Source organism: Anolis carolinensis, chromosome 1 (genome assembly GCF_035594765.1).
Source record: "Anolis carolinensis isolate JA03-04 chromosome 1, rAnoCar3.1.pri, whole genome shotgun sequence".
Taxonomy (NCBI): Eukaryota; Metazoa; Chordata; class Lepidosauria; order Squamata; family Dactyloidae; genus Anolis; species Anolis carolinensis.
The window spans coordinates 214,199,265-214,221,829 of NC_085841.1; the positions used below are offsets into that span (position 1 = coordinate 214,199,265).

The following is a 22,565-nucleotide window of genomic DNA, read 5'->3' on the forward strand; positions in this document are numbered from 1 at the left end:
AGAGTGTACCACTGAAAACAAATACAGAAGAAGAGTATATAAGGTTTCTATTCATAGCTCTGCTGTTTTGTTTTTTTTATACCTGCAATATGGATACATAAAGAGTGTTTAAGAATGTGCTACATTCACCATGTAAATGTCAGTCCACCTCTTAAAAACTGTGTCTTCAGTTTTATTGAGGCTCCAGTACCAATTTAAAAGAAAAGCACCATTTGAGTATGTGTTTGTATATGCTTTCAAGTCAACTTTTGATTTATGGTGACCCCATGAACTTCATCATATTTTCTTAGGAAAGGAATACTCAGAAATGGTTTTGCCAGTTCCTCTAAAATTGAGTCTACAACACCTTGTAGTCATTGACCAAAAATGGTACATACAATGAAAGACGAGTCCATGGTTACCTTTCTTTGTCTTTTGGTTTTCTTCCTTTTATTTATGTTTCCATTTCCACAGTTTCTATTTTTCCTTGCCCTTCTCCCTCCCAACTTTTGGGAGGAATGGCTTCTGAGAAGATTACAAAAAGAAGTAAATAAAAAGTAACAGCTCTTTCTTCACTAGAGCTATAATAAAATACAAGTTCGTTCCATTCATTCTCATCTACTTTTCATAGGTAGGTCTTCTCCTAAAGGTATAGTGCAGAAATACTATTTCATCCATTCTCTTTTGTTTGCTTTTACTGCAAGGTATTCCAGTTTTAGCCTCACAGAACCAATAGTATTTCACCCAGGAAATATTAAATACTTGTTCCTAAAATGGTGCCTCCTGTGCTTTGTAAAGCATCACATAGACCAGCAGGTGGCACATGTTATCTTTGAAAAGATATAAAAGGTAAAGGATAACTGTGTTGGCTGTGCAGCAAAATACAACAAAATCCACAAAAAGAGTGATATCTTTGTTGGCTAACCAAGTGCAATAATAATTTATTTATTTGACCAGTCATATGACCATTACAACACAAATAAAAACAAGGCAGAAAGGATGGGAGGACAGCAGCTGACGTTCTGTTTGCCGTCAAAATCTTATTTTCCTGATTCTTTCAGGAAATGTGCTCTTTTTTGATAGTTTGCAGGATAAAAAGGCTTACTCTGATTATGGTCGATCTTTCTCGTCCTTGCAAAAGGAATGTCAGAAGATCATTTCTGTTGGGGGACCTAAAAGTAGATAGTAATGGATGTAAATATCTGTCTCGAAGTTCAGTATATGCTGGGCAGTCAATCAAAAAATACAGAAAATATGTAACGCCATCTTTCAAAGCTCCACTAGCTTCTTCATCAGGCAAAGGTGTTAAAAATCATGCAGGAGAAGAAAAATGATGACATTAGAGTCACAGGCCTATACTTTGTCCCAGATGTTACTTCTGTTGTTCATTCAGATCTTGATGCAGGCAGAGCCCACTCCCCTTCTTGACCATTTGGGAACTGGGCAAAAAAGACAGGTAACCAAAATTTAACTGCATTTAACTGCATTAGCAATACAAAAAGTAACCCCTCAAGTTCCATGCTGCTCCTGTCCGATGTGATTTTGAGAGCAAAACATAACTTTTCTAGAAGAAAGAAGAAATAAAGAAAATAGATGAAGGAAATGTCCTAAAATGTTCTTAATTTCTTTGGTTATACATTGTTTGGTGAATTAGTTCTGACAAAACTGATGAAATTACAATGCATGTGTTATTAGCTGATCACAAGTTGGTTTTATTATGTTTCCTGAAAGGCACAGTATCTGAATGACACAGTATAGAAATGGATCCAGAATTGATAATTAATTTATAAAGTACTAGCTGTGCCCGGCCACGCGTTGCTGTGGCTAAGTCTGGTGGTATGGGAAATAAAGTATTGAGGAATTGGTGGTAGTTAAGGTAAAGGGTCCCCTGGGCTGAGTGGGTTGCTAGGGGACCAAGTGGGTGGAGCTTAGCCTTCTAACTGGCAGCAATTGGATAAAAACAATTATTCCTCTCCCTCTAATTAGGACTTTATTTTTCTTTTCTTTTTGTTGTATCAACCTAGAGGTGTGGATGATGGGTTGTGTCGTCAAATTTCGAGGTTGGGGGGCCTGTAGTTTTGTTGTTTTGTGGGTCGCCGTGATGCCATCACTCTTTTATATATATAGATAGCTGATGTCTACTTTGCATATTATTGGAACTTATGCTTCACCAGTTTCAAAACTGCACTTGAAAACATCACAGATTTCTTGTTCTGCCCCAGTTAACTTTTCAGCAGGAATCAAGAAGTATATTTCTGGATTCAGGAAAAAGTGGATTTTGAAACAGTGTAGAAATGCTACACCACCATCAATATTAGTATTAGTGGTTTTTGGCATTAAGTAGTGCCATGTGATTTATTTGTCTGTATATTTTGCCTCTTGTATATTAACTTTTAAAATCTGGAAAACAGAAGTATCTATTTCATGCTCTCATGTCACAAAAGTATTAGTTGATGCCATAAACACTCCCCAAACATAGACAGGCAGGCACCTACCTGACTTTGCATGTCTCTGAGACAAATTCTGAAAGATATGATTAGATTCTTTATCAGAAGCCATAGTGATGTTGTTTTACATGTGCCTTCATCTGAACAATGAGTTCTGGATGTAAACATACATGAGAAAAGTTCAACAATGTGTTTCCTTTCCATTTTAGTTGTGATAGTACAAGCTAGCTTCTGAGAATAACTTGTGTGGGATATTTTCTATCTCGGTAAAGTCTCATATATTAGGTGCTGCTGGACAGAGCCAATAATTTCTCTGCAGATTTTGTGGTCATTATTTTTTATTTTGTATCAAAAACATTGCATAAATTAGTATAAAACTGATAAAAATAGAAGGAGCACAAGCCGCTAAATATCTTTTGACCAAAAACAGGCAACAGCAACCGCATTGTCTGTAGCCTCAAACAATTCTTCCTCTGTACATGAGGCAGGACGTTGTGGACAAGCATACAGATGCGGAGTTGTCTGTTCTGCTCCACAGTTGCACAAGGTGGAGGATTTTTTTAGGTAGTGCCATTTTACCAGGTTGTCTTTTGATCTGCCCACTCCACTTCTGAGTCTGTTCAGGGACTTCCAAGTTTCCCATTCTTGGTTTGTCCCTGAAGGCAGACCCTCGTGGGGGGCATCCAATTGGGATTTCCTGGTTTAGCTTCCCAGAGGAATACTCTGCAGTGGATGGCTTTCACAGTGTTCAATATTATTTCTCTGACAGTTGGCATCAACTTCCCATCACACATCCGGGGGGGGGGGGGGGGGGGGGATGCCAGCTAGCTTGTAGAGTTTATCAACAAGTGTCGGTTTGAGATATCCTGAGATTGTTCTGCATGTTTTGTTCAATGCTATGTTCACCTGCTTCGCATGAGCAGACTTGTGCCAAACAAGGCAGGCATACCCAGTAAGACATGGCCAGGCCTGATGTTCTTATTAATTTTGGGTCTGCACCCCATGTGCTGCCAGTAAGTTTCTGCAGGATGTTATTGCGTGCAGCTACTTTGTGCTTGGTGTCATTAAAATATATTTTCAGTTTACCGTTAGCCTTCTCATTAATGTAAAAGCTGAAATGTCTGCCACTAGAACAAGTTAGTTTTTAATTCTGCCACTTCTCCCATTGCAAAAGCTTTCATTTTGTAAAATATCACAGTGTCACATTGACCGTGACATGCCATTGTCTTAACTGATAGCAAAAAGCATGACAGCTAAGTCCGCGATCATCAGAACTAGTGGATGGATAAGTGGATAACATTGTACAGAATTGTGTGGATTAATGCCAGCACCTACGTAACAATGACAACATTGACTAGGCTTGCACATCCATGGAAATAATTAAACCATATAATTCAGATATTTACCTGAGCAGCAGATTTCTTTTTCTTTGAACAGTTCTATTTTCTATATCACTCCCTCAGTACTTGAAATTCTAAAAGCAGCCCCCGAAACTGAAAATGTACACTATTACAAAGTTCACCTGGTGTTGTCAAATGTTTAGTTTTTATCATTAAACAAGTTGGTAGGGTAATAAATGAGAAAGGATTAAAACTGGAATAAAGCAGCACTAATAATAACCCAAACTAATCAAGGGGGAAGTGATTACCAGTTTATTCTGCACTGTCTGTTGATATTGCAAAGACTGCATGGTACCTTTGATCCTGTTCAACATCTTTATTAACGACTTAGATAAAGGGTTAGAAGGCACAATCATCAAGTTTGCAAATGACACCAAACTGGGAGGGATAGCTAACACTCCAGAAGACAGGAGCAGAATTCAAAATGATCTTAACAGATTAGAGAGATGGGCCGAAACTAACCAATTGAAGTTCAACAGGGACAAATGCAAGACACTTCACTTCGGCAGAAAAAATGGAATGCAAAGATACAGAATAGGGGACGATGCCTGACTTGACAGCAGTACGTGTGAAAAAGATCTTGGAGACCTCGTGGACAACAAGTTAAACATGAGCCTACAATGTGATGCGGTGACGAAAAAAGCCAATGAGATTCTGGCCTGCTTAAATAGGGGTATAGCGTTTAGATCCTGGGAAGTCCTGCTCCCCCTCTATTCTGCCTTGGTCAGACCACACCTGGAATACTGTGTCCAATTCTGGGCACCACAGTTGAAGGGAGATGTTGACAAGCTGGAAAGCGTCCAGAGGAGGACAACTAAAATGATCAAGGATCTGGAGAACAAACCCTATGAGGAGAGGCTTAAAGAGCTTGGTATGTTTAGCCTGCAGAAGAGAAGGCTGAGAGGAGACATGATAGCCATGTACAAATACGTGAGGGGAAGTCATAGGGAGGAGGGAGCAAGCTTGTTTTCTGCTGCCCTGCAGACTAGGACGCGGAACAATGGCTTCAAACTACAGGAAAGGAGATTCCACCTGAACATCAGGAAGAACTTCCTCACTGTGAGGGCTGTTTGGCAGTGGAACTCTCTGCCCCGGACTGTGGTGGAGGCTCCTTCCTTGGAGGCTTTTAAGCAGAGGCTGGATGGCCATCTGTCGGGGGTGCTTTGAATGAGATTTTCCTGCTTCTTGCAGGGGGTTGGACTGGATGGCCCGTGTGGTCTCTTCCAACTCTACGATTCTATGATTTGGCCCAGTATTATTATTATTGTTGTTATTATTATGTTTATTTATATCTTGCTTTTTTCTCCATAAAGAGACTCAATGCGTCTAACATTAATATAATTGCTTTATTTGTAATTGTGCTATTGCACAACAAAATTACATGCCTTCCCCGCACACACCACAAAAACATCCCTCCCCACCCCCACCAGCATTACAATACAATTTAATGCTGGCAGGGGGCTGAACTAGATAACCCATGTGGTGTGTAGCATTGTAGGATTCTGTGATTCTGCCTTCAGTTTATAGTTTCCTTCTCTACTGCTTCCATATCCTTTAAGTCCCATTTCTTCACCCCATATGTTATCTCCAAAACTTTGCTCAAGTATTGATGTCCTACCTTTCAGTAACCTGTGGAAGACCCCCATTGTAGTATATATGTATGTCATCCTAAAGTTTTCAAATCTTGTAACAAATTAGTTCCTCGCCTACCCCAACAAAAATATATTTTATTTTATTGATTTTGGGCTCCAGATTCTGTTAATGTTTAGACAGCCTGTGATGACAGAATAATAATTTTGTGACATTGACATGATTTTCCTTACCTTGAAGAAGAACTCACTCAACACCTGTAGATGTATAAGATTTATTTATAAAATACATATATATCCAGCCTTCCCTACAATGAGCTCAACTCATTGAGCCTCTGGTGGCCTAGGGGATAAAAGCCTTGTGACTTGAAGGTTGGGTTGCTGACCTGAAGACTGCCAGGTTCGAATCCCACCCGGGGAGAGCGCGGATTAGCTCCCTCTATCAGCTCCAGCTCCATGCGGGAACATGAGAGAAGCCTCCCACAAGGATGGTAAAACATCAAAACATCCGGGCGTCCCCTGGGCAACATCCTTGCAGACAGCCAATTCTCTCACTCCAGAAGCAACTCCGGTTGCTCCTGACACACAAAAAAAAAGCTCAACATGGATTGGCAACTCTTTTCAGGTTATCCTCACAATACTTTTGGAGCTATACTGTCGCAATTCACTGAAAGCAAGAACTTTGATCTTCCCATCCAACAATTCAGTCACTACCTTGGGAATATTAAAATGTGTTAATTTTGTCTGTGCACATGAGAACAAAAAGAAAATGAAAAGGTTTCTTCCTAATGAGAAACTTTCCATTCTTTTATATATATATTTTTGCAAAAATCAACATAAACATCCTTTCACAGTTTTGATTTGTGAACTATATTGGGTGTCTTGAAAATTTTCACCAAAAAGGAGTTTTTGCCAAAAAAAAAAGATCTGTATAAGAAAAACTAAATAATGTTTGTGTGTTTTACTTTTGGTACTGAAAAGGAAAGAAAGTGATAGGTTGACATTTTTTTACATACAGCTTTGCTAGTTAATATAAATGCAAAGACTACTTTATCTTGGTGCTACTTCATGCGCTGCAAAGATCTTTTTTTTGTCATTGAGATGTTTCTTTGGGGGGGAAATGTAATAAAAACGTTGTATAAACCCAGATAAACCTTACCTGAAATTTTCCTTGATACAAGTGAAGAAGAAAGCAAATTACTTTAACAAAGTTGCACCGTGCTAGTGATTTCTGATGGCAATACAGAAGATAGACAGTCAATCTTCACCCACATATTGGATGCAGTAAATACGAATTGGAAATATTCAAGAATTCATTTATTTAGTGTAGTGAACTATGACTTGGAGACTCTACATGCAGCCATATAATCGCACTGGGTTGTTGTGTGCAATCTCACTATCAGATTCATAGAAAAGCAAAAGCAACTACCCATGGAACAAATCTTGCCAAGAAAACCCCATGGTACTCTCTCCTTAGGGTCACCATAAATCAGAAATGATCTGAAGACTTTGTGATGACCTGATAGTCAACATTATTTCTCCCCATACCCAACTTAGAATAATATCCCATATATCTCATAAATAGAGATTAAAAGAATAAAAGAATGAAGGTACAGTGTTTGGAAAATGGTCAAAAATATGTCTTTCAATCATCAGGAGACACAGACAAGGAGACATTTGTAGAGTTTGTTTCCAAAGCTACCAAATTAAAAAAGATTGTAAGATGAGTTATAGGTGGCAGCACGTTGTTGGCTAGGCTTAGAATATTATGTACAGATCAAAGCTAACAAAATGTATCAAATCACTGCATTATATAAGGCTTGGAAAACTGCATAGCAAAAAACTGCATATAGCACATTTTATTGCTATAAAGCATTTTCAGACAGATTTGGTAGCTTTTAGAAACAAGCTTTACATTTGGACTTGTGTGAATCTTAGTAGTTTGGGGCTTACTCTGTTCAAATTTGCAGATTTGCACAGAAGTACCATGTGTGAAGATGCTTTTAACTACAAGCTGTGTAATTTCAAATACTTTCTTGCAGCTAGAAAGAAATTCCTCAAATGACTGTTTCTTCTAAGAATGAAATTAGTGAAGAAATACATCCCTTTACTGCTTTGGACATTATTAGAGTATTGTGTTGCTTTCACTTGAAATATAACAATGGCTTATCAATATTTTAAAAATAGTGTGTTTTACTTTTTCTTAAATTTTGGTCCTTATTCATTTTCAAATATATGTTGTTTAACTGATAACTTGATCAATATATTATTATTATTATTATTATTATTATTATTATTATTATTATTATTATTATTATTTTATTATGACACAGCAAACAAGATAGATATGCTGGATTTCGTATCACAAAATCACAAGTCGAACACTTCCCAAGTGTCTAGGACTGTGTGATGTATTATTATTATTATTATTATTATTATTATTATTATTATTATTATTATTATTATTATTATTATAGTATGTCTTCTGTAACTGAGTGATTGCCCCAGTAACTATTGTTATCAATTGAAACACAACTTTAACAACTAAACAATGGTCTAAGTATTGTCCTATTAAAAATTGATGCCATTTTTGACAATCTCCTCCTCTTTTCGTGTATTTTTTTCTCTAGGTGGTTGTGAATGCTCTGATAGGAGCTATACCATCAATCATGAATGTGCTTCTCGTTTGTCTTATATTCTGGCTAATTTTCAGCATCATGGGTGTGAATCTGTTCGCTGGAACATTTTACCATTGTGTCAACAAAACTGATGGAGCTATGCTTTCACATAAGGAATTTCCATTTAAAAATGTTTGTGAAAGTATGAGTGATGTTGCCAGATGGAAAAACGTGAAAGTAAATTATGATAACGTTGGAGCTGGATATCTTTCTCTACTTCAGGTTGTAAGTAATCATTAATTTCATGTCTGCAGGAAATTGGGAGTTGATATCGATGGTGAAGTTTCTCTGTTTTTCTTCACATAAATTTTTTTTGGTTGCATACATGTCAGTGTGATTGAACAGAACTTCCCTGTAACTACAACTTTGCTTAGATTTGTATTGGCATCCCAATTAAATGCATGTAATTTATGTAAGATTCCGATTGCTAATACAGTAGAGTCTCGCTTATCCAACGTAAACAGGCCGGCTGAATGTTGGATAAGCGAATATGTTGGATAATAAGGAGAGATTAAGGAAAAGCCTATTAAACATCAAATTAGGTTATGATTTTACAAATTAAGCACCAAAACATCATGTTATACAACAAATTTGACAGAAAAAGTAGTTCAATACGCAGTAATGCTATGTAGTAATTACTGTATTTACGAATTTAGCACCAAAATATCACAATGTATTGAAAACATTGACTACAAAAATGCATTGGATAATCCAGAACCTTGGATAAGCGAGTGTTGGATAAGTGATACTCTACTGTACCATGTTCCTACAGAATGGGAATGTTTTCCTCCCAATATCCTGTGTTATATAACTTCTTTGTGGAAAATAATCAATTGATGTTTCAAAAGTCAGCATTTCAAGTCTATTGAATACTGCATGCAACTGTATCTAATAGAAGCTTGATAAATGATTTTAAAACTACCATTTAAAATCCTTTTTAAATGTCTCTACCATATTTTATTGGGAGTAAAGTCATGATGAGAAAAGACCTCCAGGTGGTATTTGTGCTGATGATAGCGAACTTTATTTATATTCCACCTTTGCCCCAAGGCACCTTACACATTTAAATTTTAAAAAATCAACATTAAAATCCAATTAAATTATTAACCATTTAAAAACACACACTTTTAAAATGATTGTAGAAGTTAAGTGATAAAATTTAAAACAACACCATTCTTACATCCCTTTCTTTAAAAGCCAGTCAGAAAAAAGTATTTGCCTTCTAACAGGACAGGAAAAACAGGGCCATTATAGCCCTGTGAAGCCACCAAGAAGCCCCTATTTCACATCCCCAGAGAAGGGCCTCTCGTAATGATCTCAGGATCCAGATATAGAAATATGGTCCTATCAGATATCCTGGACCTCAAGCCATAGCATAGCCACTGTCCACATATCATTTTCTTTCTCAGATTAAACCAGCAGTAGTCTCTCCCAACTGGAGTTTTAAATGACTGAAAAATGAGAGACTGTAAGGCAAAACTTATGAGAAAAAGCAAATTTAAGGCACAAAAGGGCATCAAGCAGCTCTTCCATTTACTTCGCTCCTCATGAGGATTTTAATCAAAAATTACTTTTCTTGATCCTAGAACCTGTTGAACTGTTATTTGCATTTCATGTTCACATTTGGTTTTAACTTTTATTTTAACTATTTTGGGATTCAGGTCTTTCAAAGTATGTCCGTGAAGTTGTGTAAGTCAGGAAAAGAAAAGCTTCCTCACCTCTCGTATAGCTTATTTATTTATTTATTTATTTATTTATCGTATTTATATCGTATATAGGGGGACTCAAGGCGACTTACAACCAACACTTATACAGTGCCTTAAAACATACAATGTAAACATGAGATAAAATTGGATTAAAATTAATACAGTAGAGTCTCACTTATTCAAGCTAAACGGGCCAGCAGAAGCTTGGATAAGCGAATATCTTGGATAATAAGGAGGGATTAAGGAAAAGCCTATTAAACATCAAATTAAGTTATGATTTTACAAATTAAGCACCAAAACATCATGTTTTACAACAAATTTGACAGAAAAGCAGTTCAATACGCAGTAATGTTGTAATTACCGTATTTACGAATTTAGTACCAAAAGATCACGATATATTGAAAACATTGACTACAAAAATGGCTTGGATAATCCAGAAACTTGGATAAGTGAGACTCTACTGTACATACAAAATAGCGTAATTAAAATACATTTCAATGTTAAAACAGGTCATCCAAAAGTGAATTCTAACACCGTTCCGTAATCAATTGCACAATTTCCCATTAAGATTGTTGCACTGCACTATTTTTCAAAGGCCCCAATAGCATAGGCCCCAACTCCATGGACCATTAATGCAGATTCAAGCTATCCTTAAAACATAGCGGTTAGATAATGCCCAGCACAAAAGTGCACTGCAGCATGCTGTTAAGGCTGTTAATCCCATACAAGAAAAGTCAAGGGAAAGCCCAAAACACAGGATGTGAATCACTGTTCAGACACTTGGTGCACTCCCTTTATATGTAAATGTTCATTCTAGAAAGCGGAACTGAAAAAACCATGATTCCACTTTAACTTACACTCAGAGGAAGGCAAGGGTCAACTCCCTTTGAACAAATGCTTCCAAGAAAACCCTGTGATAGCTTCACCTTAAGGAGCCCCGGTGGTGAAGTGCATTAAACCAATGAACTGCTGAACTTGCAGACCAAAAGGTCCCAGGTTCAAAGTCCGGGAGCGGCTTGAGCGCCTGCTGTTAGCTCCAGCTCCTGCCAACCGAGCAGTTCGAAAACATACAAATGTGAGTAGATCAATAGGTACCACTCCAGCGGGAAGGTAACGGTGCTCCATGCAGTCATGCCGGCCACATGACCTTGGAGGTGTCTTCAGACAACGCTGGCTCTTCGGCTTAGAAATGGAGATGAGCACCAACCCCCAGAGTCGGTCACGACTGGACTTAACGTCAGGGGAAACCTTTACCTTTACTTTTAGCTCCACCTTAGGGCTGTCATAAGCCAGAAATGACTGAAAGCCACACAACAACAACAACAGTGCAGAATGTTTATAACTGTTACCTATTCACATAGCATACATCTTTGTCCATTTGGCTATTTGCAAAATAAATTAAGCTACTGTAATATGAGCCTTGTCAAACTGATTCCTTCAATACTTGTGTGTAAGGCATTCACATAAAAAAGGAAAAAGGAACTTGCCCCATCTCACATTCAGCATGGTCATGTTAGTAACGGGTAAATTTTCAATTGTGCAAAATCAATTGAAAATGTCCCAAATGGCTGGCAACCCACCATTATCCCCAAATAGTTTTAAACAAAATAACTTTATAATAATAACTTTATCTTTATATCCTGCCATCATCTCCTCGAAGGGACTCGGGGCGGCTTACGTATGGGAAAGAAAGTACAATATACATAAAATAATCCATTAAAACAAAATCACCAGTAAAATAAAATAAGAACGTCATAAAATAAAACACAATTAATATTAAGGAAAAACACAGCAGTGAGGCTCCATCAGGCTGTGTTAAAAAAAGATGACTATGGTTATAAAATTGGCATGACCAGGTCATAAAAGGGTCGGGCATGGAATAGTACAAAACAACGTACCTCTGAGGATGCCTGCCATAGATGTGGGCGAAACGTCAGGAGAGAATACTTCTGGAACATGGCCATTCAGCCCGGAAAACATACAACAACCCCAACTTACGATAATGCCGGGGAAATTGATAAGGTTCAGGGAACAGAGTACTATCTGGCGACCTAGGCATTGGGCATTTATATCTATCAAATGCTTGTTGGAACAACCAGGTTTTCAGATAAACATACTATTTAAAATTGTAATTTTGTTAAATGATAACTGGAGCAATTTATTATTAAATAATGAGTAATTGAAAACTTGATTTCATACTACTCAGTAGGATCACCAGAGAAGTGTAAAACCATGTTATCTCTATCCAATGTAAAGCACTTTTCTCTGGAATGGAAAATTTGTATAAAGCTATCATTTAGTCCAATTTACTTGATGGAAATAACATGGACTTTGGCATCATTGTTAGATTTAATATTTTTCCATTCTTTATAGGCTACTTTTAAAGGATGGATGGATATAATGTATGCAGCTGTTGATTCAACGGGTGTAAGTACATGATGATTTCTTTCTAAGATGACAAAACTTAAAGTGATCATAATTGTACTTTTTATATAGCAACATTGAAAGTAGCTTTGTCTTTCCGATTTATATTATTATGACATCATTGAGATAATGTACTTGTGTTAAATCACGAAATGAAACCTCCACATGTCGGAATGTTAGTGTCTTGTCTAATTGGTAGTTGCAATTTGATGTTCTAAGTATTGTTCAGATGTGGAATATTCTGGAACTGGGAGGATCTTGGCCTCAATTTCAGGAATACCGTGATTCAGATTGATATTAGTATCCTCTCTGTGAAATCTCTTTTTAGGCATAGGCAAGGGGGATTAAACCCCATTCTTTACAGCTCTGACTCCTGTGATTTTCAAGATAGTATCATTGCCCTCAGCTATAGTATTTTGTTGTGTTTTTGCTCAGTTCCAACAAATTTTCTAATTTTAAGCTTTTGCTGTGTTAAACTTAGCATTGTTTCCTATTTCAGTTGAAAGCAATCTTGACTTTCATATTTGTTTGCTTATTTGTCCTAAATAAAAGGACTTTGAACTTCTGCAATATCCTTCTGTTTCATGCCATTTCTTATTCCCATAAAACATATTTGTGAACATGTACTGGTACTAGGTTGTTGTATGTTTTCCGGGCTGTATGGCCATGTTCCAGAAGTATTCTCTCCTGACGTTTTGCCCACATCTAATTACAACATTCACACTGGTCTCCAACTGACAAGAGTTCTTGACTTTCCACAGATATATAAACCTTCCTTGCTTAGTTTCTCCATACCTCACAACCTCTGAGGATGCCTGCCATAGATGTGGGCGAAACATTAGGAGAGAATACTTCTGGAACATGGCCATACAGCCCGGAAAACATACAACCCTGTGATCCCGGCCATGAAAGCCTTTGACAACACAATGTACTGGTACTTATGGAGAGCGCGAGTGAATCATCTGGTGGCCTCTCCAGAACATCTTATGTGAGAGTGCTTCCATACTGGGCATTTATTGTGCAAATGCCCTGCTTGACACACGTGTTTAGTTTTCTGGGGATCTATGCAACATATTCAATTTGTAACCCTTCCCTGTTTCCTACCACTTCTTCTGTCTTTTTTCTTATCACTTACCTGCTGCACCTATTAAGGTGAAAAAGAGAAAATAGATGGATAGACAGTAACTGCAGCCCTGTAGGTGAAATACTGTAGTATAATATCAGTGTATGTACTTTTTCAATTGTTATTACCTTGTTGTGCAATGGCTAAAAAAGTATAATAGACCTTTTCTGTGCCAGAGTGTGTTCTTCAAGTCAGTTACCAGTAGTAATCAGGAGAGAGTAGTGGTCAAACAGTGCCTGGCTGTGGTTCCACATCCAGGAGAAAATAAGAGGTGGTCCCTTTCCAAATCATCAGTGGGTTGCTGGGTTCCTGTTCCACTCCCTTGCAGTGACTCACTAGAAATCCAGTGTTGTTTCCTCCTAATGGCAGAACTGCAGCCAGTCCTTTCCCAATTCCCCGTTTATCAACCATAGTCACTAACTGGCCATGGAGGCATTCTTCAGTGCTGAAAATTAGGGGTGTGCATAATGCCCCAATACTGTACCGTTTTCAAAACCCTTTTCAGCCGCCCCTCCCCCATTTTGTTTTCTGGAAAATTTCCAAAATTGGGAGGGGGCTGCTATTTTTGTTCTGGTTAGATTTGGTCCATTGGTACCAATGGGGAACTTTATGGGAAACAATGGGGTTTGTTTCTCAGTCATTTTAGGCCTATCAAGATGAAACTTGCCTCACCTGTAGGCCACATTTAATAATAATAATAATAATAATAATAATAATAATAATAATAATAATAATCACAAGCCTGCGAAAGTATTGGAAAATGAGCACGCAAAGATACTGTGGGACTTCCGAATCCAGACTGACAAAGTTCTGGAACACAACACACCAGACATCACAATTGTGGAAAAGAAAAAGGTTTGGATCATTGATGTTGCCATCCCAGGTGACAGTCGCATTGACGAAAAACAACAGGAAAAACTCAGCCGCTCTCAGGACCTCAAGATTGAACTTCAAAGACTCTGGCAGAAACCAGTGCAGGTGGTCCCGGTGGTGATTGGCACATTGGGTGCCGTGCCAAAAGATCTCAGCCGGCATTTGGAAACAATAGACATTGACAAAATTACGATCTGCTAGCTGCAAAAGGCCACCCTGCTGGGATCTGCGCGCATCATCCGAAGATACATCACACAATCCTGGACACTTGGGAAGTGTTCGACTTGTGATTTTGTGATATGAAATCCAGCATATCTATCTTGTTTGCTGTGTCATAATAATAATAATAATAATAATAATAATAATAACAACAACAACAACAACAACAGCAACAACTCTCACCATGCCCCAGGAGGAGTCCAGAGGCTCCTTCAATGCCCATTCCACTCAAAGTGCTGCTTGTGGTCCGTTCCAGTTAAAGCTTCGGCTGCGTCCTGCCTGGTCTGTTTTCGGTGATCTAGCAACCGGATCACCGAATTTTCCCGAATTGCCAAACGGAATTATGCACACCCCTACTGAAAATATCTGTTATGCTGGGAACAGAAAGGGATGCTTGGGAGAAGGTGAAGCTTTTCAGGCCACCAGTATGATATAAGATCTTGTCTCACGCCTTTTGAATGGTATCACAAGCAGTTGTCAGTCTGAAAGCACCCCATATTGCCACATAGCATGTGAATCACTGGATCCCTGCTGTTGTAATCTTGAAGCAATTGTAAGGATAATAGTTGCTCAAATTTACTGTTTTCCCACTGTATCACCTCAGTACATTTTCTCAGGATCCATGAAGGACTGGTGGTTTTGTTTGAATATAGCAATTTTGTAAAACTTTAATTTTCAGTGTTTCTTTTGTGAACATCCCCAAGATATTTGTTTGTTGTTGTTTATTCATGTATTCGCTTCCGACTCTTCGTGACCTCATGGACCAGCTCACGCCAGAGCTCCCTGTCGGCCGTCGCCACCCCCAGCTCCTTCAAGGACAAGCCAGTCCACCCAAGATATTCTCTGGGAAATATGCAACCACCCCTGAAAACTCAGATTTAATATATTGCCCTGTCTCCTTGTTTTATAGGTGGAAAAGCAACCCGAGTATGAGGCTAGCTGGTTTATGTATATGTACTTCGTTGTCTTCATCATATTTGGTTCATTCTTCACCTTGAATCTTTTCATTGGTGTCATCATTGATAATTTCAACCAACAAAAAAAGAAGATAAGTGTTCACATAATTCATCCATGCCTCACGTAGTGAGATGTTTCTCAGAGAAATGACTGAGTTGTCATGGTTATCATGTCCATTAGGTAGTGAACATGATAACTTCCTAATGTCATGGCATTTGGAAATATTTGTTCTAAATAAAAAATGTAAATATTTCATTGGCATACCTGGAAAAATGTAATTTTACAAATTGTTCACTGTATCGAAAAAACCATTTGTGTGTATGGATGCATATATGCATGCATATACATAAGGACATATAAGTGTATGCATGTATTTTGGTTTGTTAGACAATGAATGCCAGAAATCCGTTTTAGATTTGCAGTGTTTTTCCATACTTTCTAACACAGAAAAGCTGTAATTAATCTTACATTTAGTCAGGATTATAACTGACATCATAGTTAGTGTCATAGGAATGCCAGCTGAATGGATTTCACCCACTTTCTTTTCACATAATCATTGTGTGTGTCCACACCCTGATGTTAGAGACGTGCTCATATCCCTTAACATTCTCTGGCCTGTGAAAAACATGGGCTAGGAACATTGCCCCCAACCCATTTTAGCTGTCCAGACCTCCTCTATAGGTAGTTTTTAATAAATATACAGTATTATGATGTTGGCAATTTTATTTTAGGTTTAGTTTTGTTTAAGGTATTCTCCAGTCCAGTTTAGTTCCCACACCTGCACTATAGGAAAAAAAGATCCATTTCCTAATGATTCCTTGTGCATAATTTGTTTTTTTTACAGCAGCCACAAATTATTGAAATATTCTCATCAAACTAGCATCTCTTAGGATGTATGAGCTTGACACCACTTTAATGCCATGGCTCAATGCAATGGAATCCTGGGATTTGTAGTATAGCGTGGCTTCAGTACTCTTTGGCAGATCAGGTTAAAGACCTCCTAAAACAATGTTTCTCAACCTGGGGGTCGGTACCCCGGGGGGGGGGGGTCACAAGGGGAATCAGAGGGGTTGCCAAAGACCAGTATTCTTTGTTGTTCATGGGAGTTCTGTGTGGGAAATTTGGCCTAATTCTATCGTTGGTACGGTTCAAGGGGCTCTTTGATTGTAGGTGAAATATAAATCCAGAAACTACAACTCCCAGATGTCAAGGTCTGTTTTCCCCAAACTCCACCAGTGTTCAAATTTGGGTATATTTAGTATTCGTGCCAAATTTGGTCCAGATCCATCATTGTTTGAGTCCACAGTGCTCTCTGGAGGTAGGTGAACTACAACTCCCAAACTCAAGGTCAATGCCCACCAAAACCTTTCAGTATTTTCTGTAGTCAAGGGAGTTCTGTGTGCCAAGTTTGGTTCAATTCCATCGTTGGTGGAGTTCAGAATGCTCTTTGATTGTAGATGAACTATAAATCCCAGCAACTACAACTCCCAAATGACAAAATCACCCACCCACCCCGAACCCCACCAGTATTGAAATTTGGGTGTATTGGGTATTTGTGCCAAATTTGGTCAAGTGAATGAAAATACACCCAGCATATCAGATATTTATATTATTATTCATAAGAGTAGCAAAATGACAGTTATGAAGTAGCAACGAAAATAATTTTATAATTGGGGGTCACCACAACATGAGGAAATGTGTTAAGGGGCCAAGGCATTAAGAAAGTTGAGAAATACTGTCCTAAAAGTTTAGACACATCTACACAGACCCTTTATCTTGAAAGATGTGTGAGGGGAAGGATCAGCTCTGTGACAACTGATTCAGCTTTGGACCCATGTGAGCCCTTAGGCTGGTCCCAGGACAGAACTGTCCACAACTGTGTACACTGCTACTGCTACTCAGTCACATAGTCGTTTCCGACTCTTCGTGACCTCATGGACCAGTCCATGTCAGAGCTCCCTGTCGGCCGTCACCACCCCCAGTTCCTTAAAGGTCAAGCCAGTCACTTATTCCCCGGATTTGGGTGGTCTAGGCACATGGCAGAGCACTTGTTATCTCCCTTCTGTTCTCGTCATGGACACAACATAGCTTGTGGCAATCATCTGGTATGACATCAGCTGGGGCGCAAAGGCAATCAGAGAAGAGAAAGGGAAAAAGGGGCATTGCTATGATATGAACAGGATAAATAAAGGTGGCAGTCCAGAGGTGCTGAACTCCTTACCACCACTGCTATGACCTGGGGACTGGTGGTAAAAACCATCCCAGGACTGATCTGGAATTTGACATTCAGATCAGTCCTGGGATAGTGCCCTACAACGCCCATTATTTTATAGCATTGAGTCATGGTAGTTAGAGTGGTGTCAAACTGCATTAATTATACAATGTAGATCAGTGATTCCCAAAGTGGGCGCTACCGCCCCCTGGTGGGCGCTGCAGCAATCCAGGGGGCGGTGATGGCCAAGGTGCATTTGGGGGTGATGAATAACTGTATTACCTTTCTATTCTGAGTTCAAAAATAGTTTCATAATTTCAAACTTCAATGTTTCTAATTTTCTTTACTATATTTTACAAAAAAGGTAGAAACATTAATACATATATCTTTCTGTTTAATTGCTATTAAAATTTTTTAGGGGGCGCTGAGTAATATTTTTTTTTTTGAAAGGGAGCTGTAGGCCAAATAAGTTTGGGAATCACTGGTGTAGATGCACCCTAAATCAATAAGTGTTAGGGTTATGTATCATTAGATTTGTAATGCTTCATTTTACATTTGTACTACTTACATTGAAGCACATGTGCCAATGATATACCCACAACCACACCTTTGTTTACAGAGAGCTTTTTGAGCTTTTTGTTGTCACTTTTCGTTCGGACCCACCTGAAGTAATTTGGTGTTGTCTGCATGGCCATCTCACTGTTCACCCTTACCTTCAAGATATTTATGAGATTGTTTTTAATCCAGAGGCGCCATTGTTGTGAGAACTGTCCCTGTCTTTTTCCTCTCTATTTTCTGTGTTTTGACTTGTTACTAGACTATAAGGTTAAAGGAATAGACAGAAAAGTCAAAAACTTATCTCTCAAATGTTAAGATAAAACTTGCAAAAAGAATTTTGAACTTTTCAGTTTGGGATTTATTCAATGGAAAATGTTCATGTCAAAGGTGTTTTCTGTGTGGAAAATAATGGTTCTGTGCAAAAATACCACTTTTTAATACCATTTGCAAATTTTGTGCAGCATCACAAACTTTGAATATATTGTCCAATGCTTTTACGGGTGTTGTGTGGTTTCCGGGCTGTATAGCCGTCTTCTAGCATCATTTCCTCCTGATTTTTCTCCTGCATCTATGGCTGCATATGTGGCTGGCATCTTCAGATCCTCTGAAGATGCCAGCCACAAGTGCAGGTGAAGCGTCAGGAGAAAATGTTGCTAGAACATGGCCATATAGCCCGGAAACCGTATAACACCCCAAACCATAGGTATTTACAAATATGTGATTTCGAAAATGTTATCTCATTGGGAAGAGCATTGGTAAAATTACCCATTGCTTCATTGAAAAGAAAATTAACAAATAATTACATCCCAAAAGAATAGTAACTTTACTGAGAGGCTTTGTCAAAAGGTCCAATAAACAGAGCCTATTAGGGTTGTCTATATCCACAAGCTTGACAACATTCGACCTCTATTTCTGTGAATTTAAATTTGTAACCAGGTATTTTCTCGCTCCTATACTTAGGAGGTCAAGACATCTTTATGACTGAAGAACAAAAGAAATACTACAATGCCATGAAAAAACTGGGGAACAAGAAACCCCAAAAACCTATACCTAGGCCAGCGGTAAGAACATGCTCCGTAAGAACACGCTCCACTTTTGTACTCAAATGTGCAAAAGTGCTTGAAAGAACACAGTCTACTTTTGTACTTAAATGTGCAAATTGTATCACGTAGCTTGAAACGAGAAAACAAATAAACACAAAGACTTGAAAACCAATTTAGCAAGCAATAACTTTCTATCTCCCCAGGAAATAACATCCCATTCTTTCTCTATCTTTTCATCTCCAGAATAAAGTCCAAGGATTTATTTTTGATTTTGTAACCAGGCAAGCTTTTGACATTGGCATCATGAGTCTTATCTGTCTCAATATGGTCACCATGATGGTGGAAACAGATGATGAAGATGAATCTAAGAAAAAAATCTTGTACTGGATTAATGTGATTTTCATAATCCTTTTCACTGGGGAGTTCCTCCTGAAGTTGATTGCACTTCGTTACTATTATTTCACTATTGGTTGGAATATATTTGACTTCGTGGTTGTCATACTCTCATTTATTGGTAAGAAATATTTTGATTTTAAGGCTCTTTTTACTAAAGAAAAAGATCCACTTAATAAATTCATTAAGCTTAAAGTAAATTTGACCCCTTTCAGTTTCTGTATTTAGTGGATGGTCATAGCATTATACAACCAGCCCTCCACATTCACTGGGATTGAGGTCAGAGGTCCATTGTGAATGTAAAAATTCAGAAATACATGAATAGAAAAACACTTGGAGAGTTGTTCCACATTTTGCTTGAGGAACAGCTCTCTGGAATTTTCTAGATCTTCCAGCCTGACTGTGTGGTCAATGTCCACTGGAGGCTGACCATTGAATTGCACTGGATGACATAGAAATTCCTAAATTTGCAATCTCTCTAAAAAGCTCCATCATGACTATAGATTCCTAGAGAACATTTTAAATGGAATTTGTGAATAATCAAATCCACAAAAGTCAAAACCACAAATGTGGAGAGATGACTGTAATTTAATAGGAACAGCATTGAACACCTTCCATGTAACTTCAGAAAAATCTGGGATGGCCAAGTGGGAGAGGATATTGGTGAGCCAATGAGAGACAAGGTAGATAGAAAAAACCCTTAACCTATCTATACATTTACAATTATCACCGTTAAAACTAGGTGGCAGTAAGCTGAGAATATACAAAAAATACTTCATGCATAACCATCTTTACCCATGCAAGATATAATGAACAATGCTGGTTTAGAGTACCTTAATAGAAAACATGTTTTTAAAAAAATTAATGTACTTTTGCAGCCAAATTAGTCAAAACGAGCATTGACACAATGACACATTTGACACAATGACAGCAAGAAAAACGGCATAGATTAACTCTACTTTTGTTGGAACCAGCAGTTAGGTTTAGCTATGAAGTAGTATTGTGTTGAGTTGTCTTGGTCCCGGAATACAACTCAGTACATTAAAAAGTTGTCCAAAATTATAATCCAGGAGTGTTTTTAAAGATCTCGACACCTCCCAGAAGTGCTAGAGGTGTCTGCAAAAGCACTTTAAAGGGTAAATTCAAATACTGTACTCAGAATTTGTACTTTTTAAAGTAATTAACTGTTAGTTCACATTAGAAGTACAGTAGAGTCTCACTTATCCAACATAAACAGGCTGGCAGAATGTTGGATGAGTGAATATGTTGGATAATAAGGAGGGATTAAGGAAAAGCCTATTAAACATCAAATTAGGTTACGATTTTACAAATTAAGCACCAAAACATCATGTTATACAACAAATTTGACAGCAAAAGTAGTTCAATAGGCAGTAATGCTACGTAGTAATTACTGTATTTACGAATTTAGCACCAAAATATGTTTTGAAAACTGACTTCAAAAATGCGTTGGATAATCCAGAACGTTGGATAAATGAGTGTTGGATAAGTGAGACTCTACTGTAGTTTCCAAAAGTAACAGTTTGCCTACCTAATCTACAAATCAAATAGATCTTTACTATTCAGTTATTTTTAAGAATATGTTAGCACTGTAAATCACTGGTCTATCTACAAAATATTAGGAATGGAAAGACTATATGAAAATATTTGTAAAATAGTGGAAAGCATGTGTTTCAGGTTCAGAATCAATGAGAATCTTCTCACTTCGTTACTTATTCAGTGCAAAATTCACATGTGATTATTTTGCAAATAAAACAGCAATTTCTGCTAAGGAGACAGCATTTTTGCATGAAAAAATAATATTTCAATGCATAAATATTAATTTTGTTTTCTACACAGTAAAAAGCTGTAATTGGGGATTTTCTCTGTGTAAAATTCGCACGTTGATTTCCATAGAGCGCAGCATTTTGTACACAGAAACAGCATTTTAATGCAGAAATTAGTATTTTTGGTTTGAAATATTTTGCAGTCAGAAAATGATATTTTCATCACAAAAATGCCTTTTTATGTGCAAAAGACTATGGTCAAATTTTCTGCAATTCAAATCTCCATATACAGCTTTTTTCTGCACAGAAATATTTTCTATGAAGAATTTATATTTCTTCGTTGAAATATTATTTTCCATATAGAAAATATTTGTTTTCTTTGCACAGCAAGAAGAAAATTCTATATTCCTTCAAAATTCTCTGATCATTTTTTTTCTCTTGTTGTCACTTCAACATCATCAAATGAACATGACCCAGTATTTAAGCTATATTCCTCCCCTGTCTAGCGAGACCCTAACCCATAACTATAAAAATATCCCCCATTAAGCCACAGGGTAATGCAATAAGAAACAAAGCACACATAAACTAATTATTTATTCATACTCCATTCTATATACAGTAGAGTCTCGCTTTCCAACATAAACGGGCCGGCAGAATGTTGGATAAGCGAATATGTTGGATAATAAGGAGAGATTAAGGAAAAGCCTATTAAACATCAAATTAGGCTATGATTTTGCAAATTAAGTACCAAGACATTATGTTATACAACAAATTTGACAGAAAAAGTAGTTCAATACACAGTAATGGTATGTAGTAATTATTGTATTTACGAATTTAGCACCAAAATATCACGATGTATTGAAAACATTGACTACAAAAATGCATTGGATAATCCAGAACATTGGATAAGTGAGTGTTGGATAAGTGAGATTCTAGTGTATAAAAAAACCCCCTTGGGTTAACTTACAAACATAAAAAAAAAGTTACAAGCAAATTCTGACCAGCATTTTTAGGGGATAGTACTACTGTCTGGCCCTTATCCAATCTATTATTCATTCCAGGCATAATGATTATATGTGTGCTTTCAATTGATTCCTTAACTTATATTGACTCATGAATTTCATAGGGTTTTCTTAGACCAGGAATACTCAGGTGTGACTTTGTCAGTTCCCTCCTCTGA

The 22,565-nt window shown here is 37.6% G+C and overlaps 1 protein-coding gene across 3 annotated transcripts in view; it reads left to right on the plus strand.

The window, feature by feature from the left end:
* The window catches only part of LOC100560075 (voltage-dependent sodium channel SCN7A/9A-like), a 148,997-nt gene that overhangs the window by 118,914 nt on the left and 7,518 nt on the right, over positions 1–22,565 (plus strand). For all 3 annotated transcript variants that reach the window (XM_062969208.1, XM_062969209.1, XM_062969210.1), the window contains 5 exons: positions 8,046–8,318; positions 12,173–12,226; positions 15,349–15,490; positions 19,126–19,226; positions 19,452–19,722. In XM_062969208.1, the coding sequence (XP_062825278.1) occupies positions 8,046–8,318; positions 12,173–12,226; positions 15,349–15,490; positions 19,126–19,226; positions 19,452–19,722 (841 nt within the window). The remainder of the gene's footprint in view (positions 1–8,045; positions 8,319–12,172; positions 12,227–15,348; positions 15,491–19,125; positions 19,227–19,451; positions 19,723–22,565) is intronic.